The following is a 21,227-nucleotide window of genomic DNA, read 5'->3' as shown; positions in this document are numbered from 1 at the left end:
GACCTCCCCTGTGACTGTCTTGCTGGAGATGCTGCTGGGACCTGGCCCTTGCCCCCTGTGTGACTCCCAGGGCAGGCGGCTTGGGAGCCCGCCAGATCTCCTTCAGGAGTCTCTGGGTGTGTTCCATGTATCCGGGAGCATTTAGATTAGAGTAACTTCTTTATGTAACCTTGTGATCCTCAGGCTTTTGAATCAACTATTCTCGATAATATCTCCTCAGCATGGTCAGGCTTTTGCAGCTGTGGAGTTGCCGGGTAAATGAGACAGTAGACTTGAAGAAAAATGAAGCTGGAAAATAGGAAACATGGCACACTCTGGGACACTTGAGTCTGAATTCTCTAAAGAGATTTGTTCTTGTGACTTGATCTCCAAAGGTCTCTGCATTAAAAGCTTGGTCCCCAGAGTGGTGGGGACGGTGGGAGGTGATGGGACCTGTGAGTTCTGGAGTCCCATGGGAAGGCAGTGCTCAGAGGAAAACACTGGCCACTTGGGAAGAGTCTTTTATTACTAATACCAAACACTACGTGGTAAAGTCACCAGCATGACTGACCAAACAAGGACACCAGTAGGTATTGCCAAAGTAGACCTGGAATAGCCCACCAGGTTTCAGTCCTCCACAAGAACTACAAACCACTAAGAAGCAGTCGTTCCCGGAAGAGCACACCAATTGATTAGCTAATACCAATGGTCATCCCTGAAATCATACAAACAGAAAACATTATGCGGACTAAGCAGGTTATATTTAGGGATGTATATATATATGCATGTATATACTAATGTGTACATATATAAACAGTAAAAGTACAATAACAACTAATGGAAAAAGAGCGAGGAAGGGCATATGAAGGAGTGTGGGAAGATTTCTTCCATGGTTGATGAGCCAGAATTTTTAGATTGAAGTCACCAGTGCAAATACCTGAGCTAACCATTTTTGTAAATTGATTGTCAGCTGTTAAACAATAAACTGCATGTCATACTCCAGAACAGGAAGTAGAAAAGACTCTGGAGAAACCAACACAGTAGCCACCAACTCTATTTGTGGCCATATTTAAATTTAATATAACTTAATTTAAAATTTAGCTCCTGAACTGCAGCAGCGATTCCTAGTACTCTTCCTGACTGACATATCCATCCATGCAGGGACCAGAGTGTCTACTAGACACTCAAAATTTCCAAGCCACTTAGGCCTCAAGGAACTCACTGCTGCCAAAACAGTGACCCAAGAACTCACCACCTCCAAAAGTAAAGCAAAAAGGATAAACACACCTTTAGATTGTACTTTCCAGAGTCAGACATATGGCTCCCTTGGTGGAGTATTTACTTAGTACTGGTATTTGAACAAAAATCTATGCATCAACCAGGCATGGGGCACACAGTTGTAATCACAGCATTAGGAAAGCAGAGGTAGGGAGAGCGGAAGTTCTAGGTTATCACTGCCTACATAGAGAATTCAAGGACAGCTTGGACCACTTGAAACTCTCTGGGGGAAGAAAAAGAATGGAAAAAAAGAACAAGATACTAGAACACAGCTCAGGGCCTTATTGTGATCACTAAATTAGCAGACGGAGCGGACATCCTTTCTTGTCTCCGGTATAGAAGAAATCCTTTCTACTTTTCTCCATTTGGTATAATATTCACCACTGGTTTTTCACAAATAGGTGTCATTGTGAGGAGGTCTGGTCCTGCTGCTCCTGATTGCAATTTTTAGCCATGAAGGATGTTGGATTTTGTCAAAAGCCTTTCTATATCCATTGAGATGATGTATCTTCATTCCACTACTGTGCTGTGTTACATTAATTCATTTGTGCCTATTAAATCATCTCAGCACACGGACACCCCGGAGTGAAACCCCTTCTCCAGGGGTTTTATCATCCTAATCTGCCATTTACTGGGGAATTTTGCATCTGTGTTCATCAGGGAGATTGTCTGTAGCTTGCTCTTACGTGGCATCAATACCCAGTTCAGGCATCAGAATGGAGCTAGCTTCTGGCCATGAGTTTAGAAGCATTTCTTTGTTGCAGTAAACATTATATAGATGGCTTGTCCTTTTATCACCCCCACCCCCGAGGTCTTGCTCCTCCGATGCTGCTCTAGTGAAGAGTCCAGCACACACATTCCGTCCCCGCACCACTTGGCACTTTAGGCCACCTCGAAGAACTCAGGCGAGGTTCACTCCACCGCCCCTGTTGTTTCTATCCCGGGTGGATACCACCTCCCCGCACAAACTTGACTCCAAAGCCTGGTATCTTTTCAAGCAGGTTTATATATTAAATTTTCAATCCACAAACCCTCTACACAATAAGATTGCATCCAATGGACAAAGATACATTTCTTCCCTTCCGGTTTTGTGGGACGGTGTGTGTTTGGAGATTCAGCACTAAATCCACCTAGTTCTTTGTGGGGAGACCCTTACTCCTCCAATCTCCTCTCACACTATCATTTTTTGGGTTGCTTATATTCTCTTGGTTCACCTCTGTAGATGATATAGCATGTGTCTAAAAACTTGTCCGTTTTATAAATTTTATAATTTATCAGAATATGGAATTTCAATAATCCTCTGGATTTTAATGATATTTTGTCTAATTTTAAATTGTTTCATTTGTCTAAGCGTTTGCCAATTAATCTTTCCAAAGAACTGTTTCACTGATACTCCATTTTGTTCTTTTAGCCTCTGGGACAGCTGGGATTAGAGGAGTGCACAGCACACATAGCTCCTGCTTTTTGTGTCTTTTGGTATAAAATACCCCCCCCAGCAGCTGCAGTTTCCAGATGACTGCCCTACTTTATAATTGTGCTTATTGGTTTGAATCACTTAATTTCTGACTGAGACCAATTTGTTCAGACATTTAGAGACTTCTCAAGTTGTATTTTCTCTGGTTTCTCGCTAAAGGCCTATGATTTAAGCTTGTTGCTCTAAACAAGAAGCAGGACTTTCAAGAGTTGTCCCTGAGTGTTTCTTCCAGCTTGTTTCAAGCAGTGTCAGTCCCTTTGAAGAGCTCTTTGACATTTGTCCTTGATAGTCTTATGTCAACTTGACACAAGCTAAAGTCATCTGAGAGAAGGGAGCCTCAATTAAGAATATGCCTTCAAACTATCAGGCTGCAGACAGGCCTGTAAGGCATTTTCTTAATTAGTTATTGTGAGGGGAGGACCCAGCCATTGTAGGTGGGACCACCCCTAAAAGCTGGAAGTCTTTGGTTCTACAAGAAAGCAGGTTGCGCAAGCCTTGGGGAGCAAGCCAGTAAACAACACCCCTCCATGGCCTCTGCATCAGCTCCAGCCCCCAGGTTCCTCTCCTTTTTGTGTTCTTGTCCTGGCTTCCTTGATGATGAACAGTGATGTGGACGTGTAAACTAAATAAACCCTTTCCTCCCCAAATGTCTTTGGTTGTGGTGTTTCGTCACAGCAACGGAAACTGCAGCTAAGGCAGAACTCTTTTCTTTTTAAATGGACATTGTGTTTCTTTTGGACATCTGAAATGTTTGAAATCATGCAACCCACACAATGCCTGAATTTGCTACTTCTTTGGTATTGTGATAAAATTCCCTGACAAAAGGAAATCCAGAGAAGGACGGGTCTGTTCTGGCTTACAGTTCCAGAGGGGATACGGTTCATTGTGGCAGGGAAACGTAAGAGCCAGAGAGCGAGACAGGCCTGGCAGACAAGAAGCAGACTGATCACACTTTATTCACACATTGGGTGAGAACTGGAGAGAGACAGAGAACAGGAAGTGGGGCCAAGCTAGGAATCCTCAAAGCCCCTCCATTCTCAGTGATGTCCTACTCCAACAAGGCTCCATTACCCCCCTTAACAGCGCCACCAACTAGCAACTAAGTGTTCAAACGTGTGAGCCTCTAGGAGCTATTTCTCATTCAAACCACAAGGCTGTTTCCATTTCTAGCAGGCGTGAATTTAAGGAGTGTCCCCAGACCGATCTCAGTTGATAATTCCCTAGGAGGATTCTGTCTTCCCAATGTGGCATCACTGACAATCCACTCAGCACAGCAGCAGCAGCAGCAGAAACTACCCTCCGCCTCCAGGTTCAGTATCTTTGGAGCCCAACACACAGGTACGATTGACCATTCATAGGCTGACCTCAGTCCCCAGCAGTTGAGCAAGGTTACACATGAGAAAGAAGTCTCAGTTAAGCAGTGGTCCTGCCCATCCTTGACACATCGTTGTCTGGGCTCTAGTCTATCCTGCAAGGTGCCCTAACTAGTGTGTGAGGCCACCACTCTGCTCAGTGCTCAGAATAATGTCTCAAGAGAGTTTGCCCAGGGCAAGTCGCTCCTCATCTTACATATGCTTAAAAATCTCTTCCTGGGAGACAAATTCCTCCATGGCTGGCACTAGGCTTCAGCATTTTCCTTCCCCAACATACGATTCCCAGGGAAATGCCAGTTCACTGGAGACCACTCTTTTAATAGTCTGATATCTGAATGAAGGGGCCCAAGTGTCTCTGGAGCTAATACTGAGGTCAGAGGACAGCTTTCAGGATCCAGTTTGCTCCTTATACCATAGGTTCTGAGGATCAAACTCAGTTCATTAGACTTGTGGGGCAAGTATCTTTTTTTTCTCTCTCTCTTACAATTTTATTTTTAAAAAAGAGGGATACATATACAGGTTTTTAAAGGCATTTTGGCATAACACTATATGATTATTTATTGTCAGTACTTAATTCTTTTACAGGTTTGGTAGTATGCATTGAAATCCCACTAGTTACCATAAGCATAAAGTACATGTAGGACAGAACATAACATAGAAACAGTTTTTTTTGGTGAGTATAGATTAAGCATAATAAACTTTGAATACCAAAAATTGCCACAATTTCTTAGCTCTTGGATTATTAATGATTTAAGGTCCAGGTGTACCACACTCTGAGAGGGTACTATACATTTATTTTTTTTTTCCTAAGAAGGACTGAGGCTTTCTTTCTTTCTTTCTTTCTTTCTTTTTTTTCTTTTTTTTTTAGCTTCCCATGGCCTGTGAGTTGTTTCTGGGGTGTTCAGAGCTTTCTGGAGTTAGTGTCTTTACCCAAAGCTAAGAAAGTGCTTCCTAGAAGTGTCCAAAGGTCAGTCCAATAGAGGCAATTCCTCAACTGAAGTTCCCCTTAGTTACTGCCACCTCATGTACCCAACACCCGCCTCCCAACCGTAATTCAGAACCCTGACTGGTTCCATCAGCTACAAGCCTTTTTAGAGTGTAAAGGACTACTCCCCATCCAGGTACAAATGTTGCTCTTAGGGTGCCCTCTGCTGGCCCAATGTGGAAGAGGAGGAAAAGTCTTAAAATTGTTTCTGAAAGGATTCCAAGAATAAAAAAAACTCAGAGATGGGGAAAACAACTTTGAAAGACAGCAAAAACTGCTCTCCGCTTCTCTGAGTGAGTGATTTCCAGTCTCGGTTTCAGAAGGGATACTAAAGGATGTTCTAACAGTAATTTGAAAGCCTCCAATGTCATGTTCCAGAAGTCTTAAAAAGAGTGCTTTGCAGTGGGAAGAGTGCCCGACTAACAGACGTGAGACCTAGATTTGATAGCCACATAAACCGAGCATAGTAGCGCATAACTCATCCCAGCACTTGGTGGTGCAATAGCGGATCATAAATGGACTCATCCCTGACAGGAGACCTTGTCTCAAAAAACAAACAAAACACTCAAACAAAAATGTAGTGATAAAAGAAGCAGCACTATTAAGAAATGAAGAGTCAGGCCTGGTGGTGCATGCCTTCGATCTCAGCACTGGGAAGTCTGAGGCCAACAGATCTCTGTGAGTTTGAAGCCACCCAGGACTACATAGGGAGTTTCAAGCCAGCCAGGACTAGATAAGGAGACCCTCTATGAAAGAAAGAGAGAAAGAAAGGAGGGAAGAAAGGAAAGAAGGAAAGAAGGAAGGAAGAAAGAAAGGTTGGAAAGAAGAAGAAGGCTGGAGAGATGATTTGGTGGTTAAAGAGTACATACTGATCTTGTAGAGGACCCAAGTTTGGTTCTCAGCACCCAGGTCAAGTGGTTCACAGCTGCCTGTAAAAGACTTACACTTCTGACCTTCCCAGGCAGCTGCATTTGTGTGCATGTAACTATACACACATACACACACACACACACACACACACACACACACACACACACACCTAAAGAAGAGGAGGAAAAAGGAGAAGAGGAGGAGGGAAAGAGAGAGAGGGGGAAAGGGGAAGATGAAAAAGGGTGAGGAGGAGGAGAAAAAGAAGAGGAGGAGGAGGAAGAGGCAAAGGAAGAGGAAGAAGAAAAATGAGAAAAAGAAGAAGAAGAAGAAGAAGAAGAAGAAGAAGAAGAAGAAGAAGAAGAAGAAGAAGAAGAAGAAGAAGAAGAAGAAGAAGAAGAAGAAGAAGAAGAAGAAGAAAATAGACAGATGACGACTTGGCTAGGTGTTTCTCTAAAGCTTATATACAATGACCCCGGAGAGATGACCATGGTAAAGTGTTTGCCACACAAGCATGAGGAACCTAAACCTGTAATCCCATCACTAGATGTACAGACAGAAAGATCCCAGTGGTTCACTGGACAGCTGGTCTAGCCAAAATGAGGAGCTTCGGGCTCAAAACAGATGAAGGGAAAGTGATTCAAGAAGACACCAGACATCCACCTGTGGTATCCACATACTTACATGTGCATGTCTACCTGCACACACATGAACAAATACATGACAAAGATATCCCAACGATCAACCAGAACATAAAGGAAATGTTCATCATGAGTTAGGGAAATACAGGTCCAAACCAAAACTCTATTAAAGATGGTTACTAATAAAAAGTTATTTTAAATGTATGTTGCAGAAGATGAGGAGATAGTAACTATGAAAAAGGTATAATGTATCAGGTCCTCAATAAATCAAAACTAGAGCTGAGCATGTTGGCACACATACCTTTAATCTCAGGACACAGGACATAGAGGCAGGCAGATCTCAGAGTTCAGGACTAACCTTGTCTATACAGTGAGTTCCAGGACAGCTAGGGCTACACAAAGAAACCCTGTCTTGAAAAAAATAAGAACAAAATTCTACTACTATGGATAAATCCAAAATAATTGAAAGCAGGGCCTTCTACTTTTTGAGACAGGGTATTGCTATGCAGGCCCGGCTGGCCTCGACCTCCTGAATGCTGTGACTGTGATCAGGGTTTTGAAGATGTATTTGTACTTCTATGTTTACAAGTGGCATCACTGGCAAAAGGCTGAAGACAGAAACATACCGAGGGCCCAGCCATAGGTGGGCAAAGAAGCAAAACAGGATATCGTGACCATCCATGTTGCCAATCTGGCAAGATCTAGAATCTTCTACGAGACAAGGTGGGCCTTCGAGGGATCATCTAGGTTAAGCTGAGGTGGGAAGACCCACTCTGAATATGGGCAACACCACTGCATGCGTTATGGTACCTGACTTTGTTAAGAGGGGAAAGCAAGCAATGTACCTCGGTCCATTGCTCTCTGCTCCTTGACTCTGAACACATGACATGCTCCTGACATCATGTCTGTCTTCTCAGAGCGGACGGTACCCTAGACCTGTAGGCCAAAACAAATTCTCCATTAAGTCGTTTTTATCAGTGTGTTTTATTATACCAATGGAGACTACATGGTGAAGCCTCCATTGGTCTGACAAGAGGGTGGTGGGAAGAGGCACTTGATCCAAGTTCAATCCTTAGACCCTACAAAAAAGTGGAAGAAGTTGAAAGCTAACTCCACAAAGTTGTCTTCTGACTGCCACAGTCATGAAGCCATGGTGTATACTCTCTCTCTCTCTCTCTCTCTCTCTCTCTCTCTCACACACACACACACACACACACACACACTTGTATTAAGTAGTTAGAAACCTATTCCTTCAGTTGCTACTACATCTGGCTCTACTTCTATAAACCCAGCTATTGCTGGCAGGGCTGGGGAGTTAACTCTGTAAGTACTTGTCACACGCATCTAGCTTTCAAAATCCCTTGAACAAACCTGGAGGGAGCTGGATAGAACAAGACAGATGAGCTGCGTGTTATTAGTTACAAGAAACAAAAACCATGACCAAGTCAACTTATAGAAGAATTTATTTCGGCCTACAGTTCCAGCAGGAATTGTGACAGGAACATCTGGGAGCTCGTCAAATCACAGACAGGAAGCTCAGAGAGCAAACCTGAAACAAATGAAGGCTTTGAAACCTCAGAGCACACCCCAGTGACACACTTCCTTCAGCAAGGCCACCCAACCGGGGACCATGCATTCAAACGTCTAAGACTGTGGGGATGCACTGATGACTTTTGGGTTTTGTTATGTTTTGGTTTGGTTTTTTGCCAAAGTTTTTCCAACACTTGTCCTTAAAAGGGTATCTTGTTTCTTCAAGGTGGAGTCATGTGTGTGTACACATGTATGTATGTGCAGGCATGTGTGGGCACAGTTGTGTACATGTGTGTGTGTGTGCACATATGTACGTGTGTGTGTGTGTGTGTGTGTGTAAGCCAGAGGATAACAATGGGTGTCTTCCTCAGGCAGTCTCCACCCTGCTTTTTGAGACAGTGTCTCTCACTGAACCTGATGCTTACCACTTAAGACTGGCTGGCCAGAGTCTTAGGCCATGTCTGTCTCTGAACCCAGGGTTGAGGTTATTGACATACTCCATGCCTGGCGTCTTATACAAGTGCAAGAGATTATTACTGCCTCCCAAGTACAGCAAGCACTCTACCCACGTAGACACTGAACAACCGACTTTCACTTCCTACCATACTGCAATATCACAGTGCGCGGTATAGAGGGAGATGTCTTTATTTCACTATCGTGACTTGGGAGAAAAGAAAAACATACTGACATAGCATAAATCAAAACTGACGGGCTCTTACAAAGACAAAGAGATACTTCAACGACAAAAGTTTTCCCTCCTTTTCCTTGGCTGGGACCTTTAAAATTAAGGCTCCCATGTTGATAAGCAAAGGTACCCTTGAAACATCTCCCACAGCACAGAGGGCCCCGTGGCTGACTTTGAGCAAATTGGCTTAGTTGGGAAGGTTCTGTACTGGGAGTCGTGGGTTCCTCGTGGCTCATTGTGCAGTGAGGTAGCTTTCTTTGTATTTCCCAGACATCCCTTTTTGTGCTCTGACCAAACAGGCCACTGTCCCATGTGTGGGACCTCTGGGCTGCCCACTCCTGTTGAGGCTGCTCTTTCCAGCCTAGGCCTGCAACTGTGTCTTCAGTTTAACTCTTCGGATCCAGAGGGATGCTTTCTTCATCCACAGGTTGTTTAGGTTTCAACTGGCTGCTTAGTGTTAAGAATGAGTATCTTAAACCGCCTGCCATGCTAAAGAGAGAAGAAAGAGGTGGGAGGGGATCCCACGGGCACTGTTAATATAATTGCAGTCAGCTTGATTTGAACACAACTATTAAGATCTCTGAGTTTTGTTTTGTTTTTCCCTCACAGGTTGGTAGATTGAGAAATTGCTTCTCTGCAAATGTTTGGAGACAGAAAAAAAAAAAAAAAGAGAGCCCTCAATTTTTACTGGATAAAGTAACATGTAATGATTCTACAAATAACACCCATGCCTAGAACCTCCCCCCAAAAATGTGTTCAGAAGCATCTAAGCATGAACAGCATCCTCAGAACACAGCCTTCAAAGGGCCATAGGTGATGAGAGGTGGGAGGAAGACGTGTGAACTGAATTTAGGCCTTAGCCCTGCGATCCTTGATGACACATGTCACAACACATCACATGCTCATTACATACCTAGCAATCATGCTTAAATCCCTTACTTACTGTGAGTTCATTTAAAAGTCTCACTTACCAAATATTTAACCCTATAAAGTTTAAGAGGGAGAAAATGTAGTCTCCACCAACCAACATCCCAATGTAGGCAACCGATACATTCTGCAAAGAGATGGGAAGGCTCATCAGGGAAAGTAAGGGAAGTAAGGAACTTCAGGGGAAATGCAGACATGTGACTCTGCATTGAGGGCTTGCCCCGAACACCTAATGGCTTTCTAAATAGAGTCTGCTAAAATGTAGCAACTGAAAACCATGCTGTTCACCTTCCCGGCATTCCAGACAAGAGGTGGGAGAGTTCCTAAGCTGCTCCCATCTTTTTATCGCCTCTGCACTGGACATTTTAACCCTATCACCTCCAACCTGAACAGGGCAGGCAGCTAAGTTCTGAGCAGAACTCCCGTGCAAGCCATTTGAGGAAACCACTGGGTGGAGCAGGTAAGGTCTGCCCACTCACTTTAGAACTTACGTGAAGAGAAAAAAAAAAATGGGGACTAGAATTCATACCACCACCACTCCCTGTTCAAGAGCTGTGACCTCAAAGGCACACAGCCATACACAAACCCCTTTGCAACAACCTACCAATTCTCCATCATTGCTTTATCCTGAGCATAAGTACTCAAATATTCCTTTCAGGAGGATTTGACTTAGTGGGCACCCGGCAAAACGAATTCCAGATAACGAAATGATCACAGATATTTGGGTTATTTCTTCTTTCCAATTGCTACTTGTTTTTTCCCAAATTATACCCTCACCTGCTTCCAACTTTAAAGTAATAATCACTTTCTTTTAGGGATTAGCAACCTCACTCTACGCAAGAGCAGCAGCAGGGATCACACAGCGCCCCCTAGAGTCACAAGCCTCCACACTCCCTGCATCTCTGTCCACAGCAAAAAGGACCTGGTTTCCATCTGGTTCCCACCCAGGGGTTTAGCGCAAAGCTACACCACTCACCTTGATCGCTCCAACCACCGCAGTGGTCAGAGCTGAGTTGTAATAACTGCAAAGAACTGTGGAGTACATCAGCAGAAACCTGAGGGCGGGAGACAGACAGCGTGAGCGCCGGCCGGCTCCGGGTGTCCTGTAGGTTCTAGAACCCGGATCTAAGCATTCCCCACGGGGCTTTTCACAAGGGAGGGGGGAAAGGTTCAGCTGTGCATAAGCCAAACATCTCCTGCGTTTCTCACGGTGTGTCCACAGAGTGAGGGAAAGAAAAGGATTTTTATCAACAGATATTAATTCCACATCTTCATACGTATAGGTAGTGTGATTTGGTCACATCCGGTCCCCACCGCCCTCACCTCTCAGTAACCCCCTTCTATTTTCACGAGGCTTCTGTTTTGTTGGGGAGTCTTTTGCCTTCGTCTTTGGTAACCCACAACACTTTTTGTTTTACTTTTGAGATCTCCTTGTTTTGAGATTTGCTTGAGGGCGGATTTCTCTATGTAGCCTAGGCTGGCCTCGAACTCATGTGTGACAAGACTGGCCTTGAATTCAGAAAGAAACACTTGCCTGCGCTTTCCAAGCGCTTAAAGACGTGCACACACCACTATGCCTGCCAAGTGCCCTTGTTTTTACAGAACGAGGTACTAGTATTTAGATGCTGAAGTATTGGGCACTTCAGAAAAATCTGTTTCTAGGACCCCACATGGTGCCGTATGCCCATCATCTGAGTACTGAAGGCTCAAGTGTTAAAAGGGTAGCCTTGGCTACATCAAGACCAATCTAGGCCAACCACCCATGCCCCAAATATATAATGTGTGCGTGTGTGCCTTCAATTGTTACCGTTTTAACTAACTCAATAATATTATCCAGGTATACAATTAATGATTTTTTTAAACTCGGCCCCATGTTCCTGTTACCAAGTGCAGCTCTGCCAGACCTTGGTGATCTGAGATGACCCACACTACCTACCCAGGGGAGCTCAGAGTACCCAGCATACACCTGCGGAGCCCGAGGAAACCACAAGCCAGGCTGCACCCTATGGCTTCCACACTTAAGCTCAGCCTTCCACAAGGGCAAGCATGAATAATTTTCTTTCTCTCCTGAAAAGACCAAGCCCAGGATTACAGGCCATGCTGCAAAACATGTTGGCCTGCCTGCAGATTCAGTAACTAGGACCCCAAATCTCAGTAGCATCTGCCAGCAGTATGGGCAGCCAGAACATTTACTCGTCAGCTGTGGGATCCCAGATAACACACTGGAGTTGCTAGGAATGAACCCCAGTTCTGTCTAACACCGGGTTTACTAGATAGAGAGGCTGCATTTCTCAACATGGCCACTAGATGTCCTCAGAGAGGGAGAAATTAACAATTATTTTTAAATGGGGTTCTGCTCGTAATGCGTTTGCCAAGCAAGGGTGAGGACTAGTGTTTCCATCTCGAATGCACTTTTATTTTAAGCCACGTTGGATGGGGCACACATGTAATCCCAGGACTAGGAGATGGAAAGATGACTTCCGGTCTTTGGGTTTGCTTAGCTACCCAGTCTAGACAAATCAGAGAGCTCTTGGTTCTATGGGAGATTGTATGTCAAAAAAGCAATGTGGAGATTGATAGGTGAGATACCTGATGGTGACCTATGGCCGTCACACACATGTACACACATGTGCATACTCTACACACATGGACACACACACACACACTAAGTTATTTTGAAAGAAACATTTATTATTACTTATAAAGGGTAGCCGGTAAGACCAAGACATTGATCTAAAAGAAACTCCATGGAGCTAGAGAGATGGCTCAGTGGTTAAGAGCACTGACTGTTCTTCCAGAGGTCCTGAGTTCAATTCCCAGCAACCACATGGTGGCTCACAGCCGTCTGTAATGGGATCTGATGCCCTCTAATGGTGTGTCTGAAGACAGCTACAGTGTACTCACATAAAATAAATACATCTTAAAAAGAGAGAGAGAGAGAGAGAGAGAGACTCCATGAATTCTATACATGGTGTCTTAAGATTACTATTTCTGTGATAAAACCCCATGACCAAAGAAATTTGGGGAGAAAAGGTCTATTCAGCTTACACCTCCACAGCACTGACTTCTTCATCATGGATGGAAGTCAGGACAAGAACCCGAACAGGGCAAGAACCTGGAGGTAGGAGCTGATGCAGAAGCCCTGGAGGGATGCTGCTTACTGGCTTTCTCCCCATGGCTTGCTCAGCCTGCTTTCTTCTAGAACTCAAGACACCAGCCCAGGGATGGCCCTGCCCACAATGGGCTGAGCTCGCCCACATCAATCACTAATTAAGAAAATGCCCTACAGCCAGACCTTATGGAAGCATTTTCTCAGTTGAGATAACGTTAGCCTGTGTCGAGCTGACGTAAAACCGTCCTGCACACTTGGTCTCTGTAAAATGTATTTACTTATTTTTGAGTTCCATACACACATGCCCGCACACGCTTGAGTGCAGGTACCCACCTGTAGACAATAAAAACCAATTTATACATCTGCAGTCAGTCTCGTCAACGTGACTAAACTTAAGATCATCATGGGAAAATACTACTGGGCATTGCTGGTTAGGAGTGTCCAGACATTGTGAGCTGACCCGGGAAGACCCTCGTCATTTGTAGGGAGCACCACAATCCCACGGGCTTTGGTCCCAGACTGAATAACAAGGAACAATAAGCCGGGCATCAGGATTCCCCGGTCTCTGCTTCACTGCGTCAGTGCCTCTCTCCTGCCAGACAGACTGTAAGTCCTCCCAGTGAGCAAAAGCGAATCCTTAAGTTGTTTTGTCACAAGGACAAAAGTAACTAAATTGGTACCACGCATGTTTTGTTCTTCCAGGTTCATAGTCACCGTCACCGGTAGGTCACAGGAACCAGAATCACCTCCTTGGAGGTATATCCTTTCATCTTTCTCCCCGTTCTGACTTGGAGCTGGCCATAAAGAAACTCTCTGGCTTATCTTGTAAATGATCGTAAGAGCCCTGTTTCTGAAAGGCGGTGTCCAGCATCTTGAGGAGAGTAAGCTACAGAGAGCAGCCAGGAAGCATCTGAACAGAAAGGCTTTCCAGGCTTCCCCACTGCCTACCAACACGGGAACACACTCTGTCCAATCTCCACACCGCAGTCCACACAGCATCACGTCTACGCCATGACAACTGAGCACTTGGTTTGCAAAAGGGGAAACAAGAATAAACTTTCCATCCACTGGGTGAGCACCTCTACTGTCACCCCACCTCCACTGTCACCCCACCTCCACCGTCACCCCACCTCCACTGTCACCCCACCTCCACCATCACCCCACCTCCACTATTCACTCCCCCCCCCCAAGACTCTTTGAATTTCTTCCTCTGGATGCTCATCTGCATCCTTAGAACTATCCTTTATAATAACAAGCCTCAGGGTAGCTAGTATTTGTCTGCAAGTTTTGCAAGATGCTCTAGCAAATGGCCTGGGCCTGAGGAAGAGGGTCTCAACCCAATTTTAGCTGATGCTCTGGAAGTCCTGGAGATGCAATTTGGTACAGTGCTCGAGGACCTGAGTTCAATCTCTACAACTCATGTAGAAGGGGGGAAGAACTGGGCATGATAGTGTACTTATAATCCCACCACTGGAGGGCCAGCCAACCTAGCTGAGTCGGCAACTTCCAGGCCACAACTACCCTGTGTCTAAAAACAAGGTCGTTTTTGGACCTTTGGACACTTAAGCTACACGCACACAAACACACCACACAGACACTCACACACACATAGGGGGGGGTAGTAATAAATTAAGAACCCCATCACCAGAATAACATTAAATCCAATAAAGCTAAAGAAAGAGTGACGGGAGACCAGAGACGGCTCAGTGTGCTAAGAGCACCTGCTGCTCTTGCAGAGGACCTGGCTTGGGTCCTCACCACCCACAGGGTGACTCCTACCACCTGTAATTCCAGTTCCAGGTGACCCAGTGCTCTCTCTGACCTCCGTAAACAGCTGTGACGCTGAAATGCTTGGACCAACAGGGACATAAGTCTGTACTTCCAGCACAGACAAAACCTGCAAATGCAGAGCTGGTGGGTGTGTGAGGACGCAGGGCGTGGGTGCCCTGTCCAGAGAAAGTCAAGAGAAACACCGGGAAAGAGGGCTCTGGCAGAACAGACAAGCAGGCCAAGTAGACCTGACTCATCAAGAAATACTGTCAACCAACTTCTCTGCTTATAAGCAGTTTCTTACCCCAAAAGACAGGAAAGAAGAAATTGTACGATAAATAAGACATTCTTCCAGTGGCTGAATTCAGTGGCCTGTGATGACAAGACAAAGATCCATCATGGGATTAGTGACAGTTCGGTCTAAAACCAGTTGGCACAACCCTACCACCTTTTGTGCTGTTGATGTATTAACAATAATTGCACACTCTCATCAAAGAGACATGCATTAGATATCAATAACTGTTTACACTAGGGCTTATACTACTTTCCAAACCTTTATGTTTGAAAGTTTCAATCTCAAAAAGATTTTATTGTTACTTATCTAGTAGTCTTCAGATTCCCTATGTGTACCGAATCAAGAGTGCATGCTTACAAACACACACACACACACACACACACACACACACACACACACACACACTTAAATAAATAAATCATAATAAATGAAAAACCAAGAGCTAGAAGTATTTACATAAACAATAAATAAAAATTATTTACTCTGGACACCATAAACCCAGGAAGGGTTATTTAGTAATATTTCTTAAAATATATAGGTTCTTCACTAGACCACACTTTAAGAAATGTTAGTTTTCTATCTTTAATAGTGGATCTTCAACATTTGAAGAAACAGGAATCTACAAATCATGCTGGATTATAAATCTTTTGCACTTGGGGGGGGTCAATATTTAAAACCCCTCCCACTCAGTTGTAACCCTCTACATGTATTTGGCCCTGCTGTAGAGAAGGTCAAATGAGTATCTCCCAAGGACCTGAGGTTGGTTAACAGAAGGGCTTTATCTCTGACTTCATTTCCCAGAGGCAGAATCAAAGTACAGTTAATAATCCACTGGCGATGTAAGTCCCAAGTGCAGGACTCACTTCCCAGAGTGTGCGTCACCAAAAACTTTGGCCTTTCTACCTCTCCCCGTCGACTCATTCGCCCTTCCTCCAAAGTCCGAGAGCAAACGGTTCACTCCATGTCACCTGTCAGCCTCCAGTTAAAAGGCCTTGGAATAACTCAGTGAGCATTTTTAATAGCGATGGGGTGAAAAACAGATCACTTTTTCCTGGTAGGGTCTCTCTCATTTTTATTACTAATTACAGTGTACATCTTATTACATCTCCGGTCACTCTTGTCATCCAATACTTTAAAAGGGTACTCATGTTTTGTTTTTAGGGTTTCTATGACACGTATGTGTGCGTGTGGTGTGTATGTAGCTTAGACATAGTGCCCACATGGCATTCTGAAGACAGTTTGCCAGAGTCGGCTCTCTCCATATGTGATATGGGTCCTGGGGGATAGAACTCAGGTCATCAGGCTGGGCAACAGCTGCCATCTCTTCAGCCCAAATGAGCTGCATTTTAAACATTCGAGAGAAATGCTTTTGCATTTTATCATTTGAGAGAAAATAAATATATCTTGGTCCCGCCTTCCATTTGTGGCACTGAGGAGCAAACCCTCAGTCCTGCTCGTGCCAGCCAATGTTCTGCCACTGAGCTACGTCCCCAGTCCTACAATACTGCTCTTAGATCTTTAAATGTATTGTTCTAATTATAGTTTTTCTTCCCAATAATAATTCCACAAAGCTCTCTCAGTTCCTGGCAAATCGCTCAATTCAGAGAGCTCTGTCTAAATCTCCAGAGTCTGAAAAGGTCAGAGAGGCAAATGGTGGGTGGTCCAGCACCACATCAGGAGGCAAAATTCTCCTAGAATATGAGAATTTAATAAGTCAGCTCTCCACTAACAATGGGGCTAACGCTCGATTTACCTACAGAAAGAAAAGAAGTACAAGGAAGCCAACGATCCATTGAACACACTCACCCTAGCACACCCTAACTCAGCCTCACCTACCTTAACCGTGTTTGTGACACGGGCCATATTTACCTGCTGAAAGTCTCCAGTAGAGACGCTAATTATAACAGTTGGGATGAGCATGAAGCAGGCATTGTAGAAAAGCACTCCATATTTCCCCAACTCCTGTGAGAATAAGAAAACTGCTTTCAGTTGCCATAAGGTATTATGTCTCCTGGGCCAATTTGTCTATTTATGCATAATTAGGACGCGTAAAAGGCCTGCAGTGTACAGACTTTTGGCCCATGTCTGTTGTAAAATGGACCATCACACTGTGTCAGAACTTTGGAATAAATGTTTGTTCTGCACCAACAGGTGTGTGTACAATGGATGAAAATAGAGGGCTTGAGGCCCCACCCATCTCTAACACTCCACTCTGGCTCGTTATTCAGAGTAGCAAATCTGAAATTAGATAATGGAAATTTAAAATGTTGGCCAATTCTTTTAAAACATCTGCTCCAACCATTAAAGAATAGCAGCCTACCATGTTTGCTTTCACTAAAGTGGCCACCCACATCTCCTAAAAAAAGGGGGGGGGGGTGACATATTGTATTTTCAGGAAGGCAGTGAACCTGTTTTTGTAAAACTGTCACCATTCAAAGAAACAAATGGGCATACAGATTTTAAAAATAGCTCACAGAAAAGCACCCATCAGTCAGGGAGAACTCCCTCACAAAGCACAAAGAGCCCAGAACAAAGACCCATATGCTGGCTAACCCCAGACAGCTTCCGGTCACGGCTGGGGCTGGATGAAGGCTGAGGCAGCACAACAGGCAGCCCACCAGCTTGCAATCTGAAGAAATGGTTCCTACTGGAGGACGTGACAAATGACCATCAGCTGTCTCGATTGGAGAAATGAAGGTTTAAAGGTAATGGCCTGTAAGCTACCAGAGCTTAGAGCTGGAAACCTAGGGCACAGACTAATGCCCTCAGAGCTAACATCAGGTCACTGTCCCACCTCCTTCTGAATCTGTCACGGTCATTAACACCTCTGCTTTAAAAATAATAAATTTGCTTTTCAAAGTTCATATGAATATAAACTTGTACATGCACATATATATTCATGAATACATATGTACATATATATTCATATATGTCTTGAAAAGCACATATATTATATATTCTGATTGTACATCTAAAACAGTGACATCTTTTCCTCCCTATCTAATTTTCAACCAAACTCTTTGCAATGCCAAGAATAACAAGGTCTTATACAAACAAGATAATTAGGCAGAAATCAGTAGTTTCCAGATCACAGGGCGTGCGTGCATCGAGTTACATGCCAATGGAACATGCTCATTGTCATTTCTCAAGTCATTTCAGGAGCCAGATGGCACGTAGAGCGGCAGGAGGGAAGGTCCAGTACCTTGGGGTCCATTTTCTGTTTGGTATAAACTCCATTTGCTGCGGTGAAGATATCATTCAAGAATACAAAAACGTAGCCTTCCAAGTTGAATGTGAGGTCAGAGCTGGCAGGGAGAACAGGAAGGGGACATTGTAAAGACACTCTTACGCTGGCCTCAGAGCATGCTTGCTGCTCTGTGTCCTGGTCAAATCTGTGCAGTGCTAATGTCATCTTTTCTAAGGCCAACTATTCCCCCTAGCAGCAAGTCATTAGCTCCTCCATTTCCTCCCACATGAGAACAAAACAGTTGACCGGTTGACCTATGTTTAATTACATTTAGCTTAAGACCTGGGGACCTGAACTGTCTTACTTTAACTGCAAACCCTCTGTTAACTGATGGGTTTGCACAATAATTAGTAAGCTGTGGCTGTCCTGAGGGCACCGTTTGCCCACCCCAAGGGACAGCCTGAGAGGACACCTCCATCTGGCGTCCAGACAGTTCCTTGTCTGTCAAAGGGTAAATAAAGCACACCCCGTGAGCCTATGCAAGCCTCCCAAGCCTCCTTCCTTCCAGGATTCTGAAAGCACCTCAGTAATTTCCCTCCAAAACAAGTAGCACTAACATAAAAATGTCTAAATGACAAGAGACACGGATGAGGCAGACAACCATGTCACATGATGTGATTCGCCCACCTTACACTTCCTGCTTACCCCATAATATATATAGTCAGAAGATAAACCTTCCATATATCCTCTTAGGAGGAATACCTGGAGCTTGTGAATTTAGTTAACTAGTTAACTAGCTGGTTACTTGGTTGTTACTGAGACAGGATCTACATTTGCCCAGGAGGGTCTGCAGCTCAGACAATTCCCCTTCGTAGTACATAAATGCCACAGGCAAGTAGCATTGCTTCCCAGCTAATTTAGCAGACACATAAGAGGGAATAAATATCGTGTTTCTATTTTTCATGCACAGTAATCCACACAAAAATGAAACTCAAAACAGTTGGATACAGAGATTTATGTAATATTTTAGCAAAGGTTTCAGTGCCAAAGACAAACTGGGACCTAGCGGGAAACACACAAGGAAGCTGTGGTAGGGAAGGTGATTTCAGAGTTGAATTACTCAAACTCATCTGAGTGCCAACTGTCTGTGTTCAGCAGGAGATGTGGCTGCTTTTGTTAGTCCAGGAGAGGGCCGCTTCCACAAAAGCAAGCTAAACCAGAGGGTAGGGCAAAGCCTCCTTATAGCTCTCAGTTCTCAATTACCTTGAGTTTAGAACAACCCAGAGGCCAAAGCAGCATGTTTTGGTTAATCCATCCACCTAATTTTGCTTCTTGTTCATAAATGTTACCTGCAGGAACTGCTGGAGGGAGCTAAGTCTGGATTTGCAAACGATTCCTTTGAGTAACTCAAGTGTTAAATTCAAATTGTCTGTAGTTTTTTCTTAGGGGGCTGGACAGGTAAAGTATTTATCATACAAACACAAGGACCTGAATTCAATCCTCAGAATCCACATTAGAAACCCAGAGGACTGGAGAGATGGCTCAGTGGTTAAGAGCACTGGATGCTCTTCCAGAGGTCCTGAGTTCAATTCCCAGCAACCACATGGTGACTCACAACCATCTGTAATGGGATCTGGTGCCCTCTGCTGGTGGGTCTGAAGACAGCTCCAGTGTATTCATATAAATAAAATAAATCCTAAAAAAGAAGCCCAGACATGGGTGACATCCTACTGTGATCCTAGAGCTGAGAAAGGGATAAGGTGGATCACTGGGGCTCAGTCAGCTTCCATGGCAAGATGTTTTTTCCTTTTGTACAGAGAAATTACAAGGATGGAGGGCAGAGATGGAGGGACTGGGAAATGAGTGGAATTGGGGTGTTTGACATGTGATTTACAAAAAAGAAATCAATTAAAAAGAAAAAAATACTTTTTTAAAGGAAACAAAATGGACAGCTCCTAAGGAATGATGTCGACCTCTGGCCTCTGCAAACCCAAGTACACACACACACACACACACACACACACACACACACACGCACGCACACATGTGTGCATGCACGCACATGCCCAGACATGTGAGCACTGCACATACACACAAAAAGATTTAGTGAAACAAGCTTTGCTAAGTTTGAATAAGCAGAGAAGGGCAGGCTTTTAGAGGCATGAGGAAGAGGTACTTCCCAGGAGAGCTTTAGAGCCATAATCCTGTCTTCTCCAGTGGCCAAGAACGCCAACAGAGAATGGGTAAACCTGTCGCTCACTGGCAGTGAGAACAAAGGGTATGAGGAATACAATGCCATACAAAGTACAGCATATGCAGGGTCACCAGTGTGGCCTTTCCTGGATAGTCTCTCTAACATTCCCAGCCCTTCGGCTTCCTTAGATGAATAAAATACAAGAAAGCAAACACCAATCACTTATGGGTGAAAAGGTCTTATGAGCCGGTGCAGAATTCCCCATAAGTCCTGTTCCTACTTGGATCACTGAGGAAGCCCTGTCTGAGGTAGGCACCCTGAGTTCAGTAAACAGAACCCACCTATAAACACTGACTGCAATGGGTTCACAGTGGAGGCAGAGCCTATCTGACATATAGAAATGGTGAAATGTGGGACCTGTTTATCACGGCAGGTGAACCTGGCTCATCCAACTCAATCTGATCAACAACTTTTCGCACGGAGGTTGGCTAACTTTTATAGGCAGAAAGTTATCTCTGGAAGGGACTGAAAAATTGGCATCTTAAATAGGACACATGGAACAATAAACTGGACCTGCTCAGACCCTGAGACAGGATGTTGGACAATGGTGATGGTTGGCTAACGGATACATATGAACATACTGGTTGACTCTAGATGGACCAGTTAGGGTTTCCAAATCAGGATTACCACTCCAAGCTGGCTCTGGAGAAAGTCTAGATGATTTTAGAAACAATCATCGATCATCAAAATTAGTTGAACTCACTCGGGTGCCACACTGGCCGCTCCTCACCAGACTTAGAAACGCATGTGTGCACACATGTGTGCTGGCATGCATGTATGTACACTGGTACAAGTGCAGACCAGAGAGTGATGTCACTTATGTGTTTCTTGGTCACTGTACTGGCTGGTTTTTGTGTCAACTTGACACAG

The 21,227-nt window shown here is 44.4% G+C and overlaps 1 protein-coding gene across 1 annotated transcript in view; it reads right to left on the bottom strand.

Annotated features, from left to right (window-relative positions):
* Window positions 1–8,950: 8,950 nt before the first annotated feature.
* SLC35D2 (solute carrier family 35 member D2) overlaps window positions 8,951–21,227 on the bottom strand; it is a 29,890-nt gene continuing 17,613 nt past the window's right edge. The window contains exons 7-12 of the mRNA XM_080917782.1: window positions 18,119–18,221; window positions 16,786–16,878; window positions 14,926–14,993; window positions 10,716–10,794; window positions 9,784–9,866; window positions 8,951–9,301 (exon numbers count right to left, since the gene is read on the bottom strand). Coding sequence (XP_080773908.1) covers window positions 9,199–9,301; window positions 9,784–9,866; window positions 10,716–10,794; window positions 14,926–14,993; window positions 16,786–16,878; window positions 18,119–18,221 — 529 coding nt within the window. The 3' untranslated portion in view covers window positions 8,951–9,198. The remainder of the gene's footprint in view (window positions 9,302–9,783; window positions 9,867–10,715; window positions 10,795–14,925; window positions 14,994–16,785; window positions 16,879–18,118; window positions 18,222–21,227) is intronic.

The sequence above is a fragment of the Micromys minutus genome (assembly GCF_963924665.1).
Source record: "Micromys minutus genome assembly, chromosome: 1".
Classification (NCBI taxonomy): domain Eukaryota; kingdom Metazoa; phylum Chordata; class Mammalia; order Rodentia; family Muridae; genus Micromys; species Micromys minutus.
Note: the sequence above shows the minus strand (reverse complement) of the source record. Positions and strands in the feature narration are given on the sequence as shown.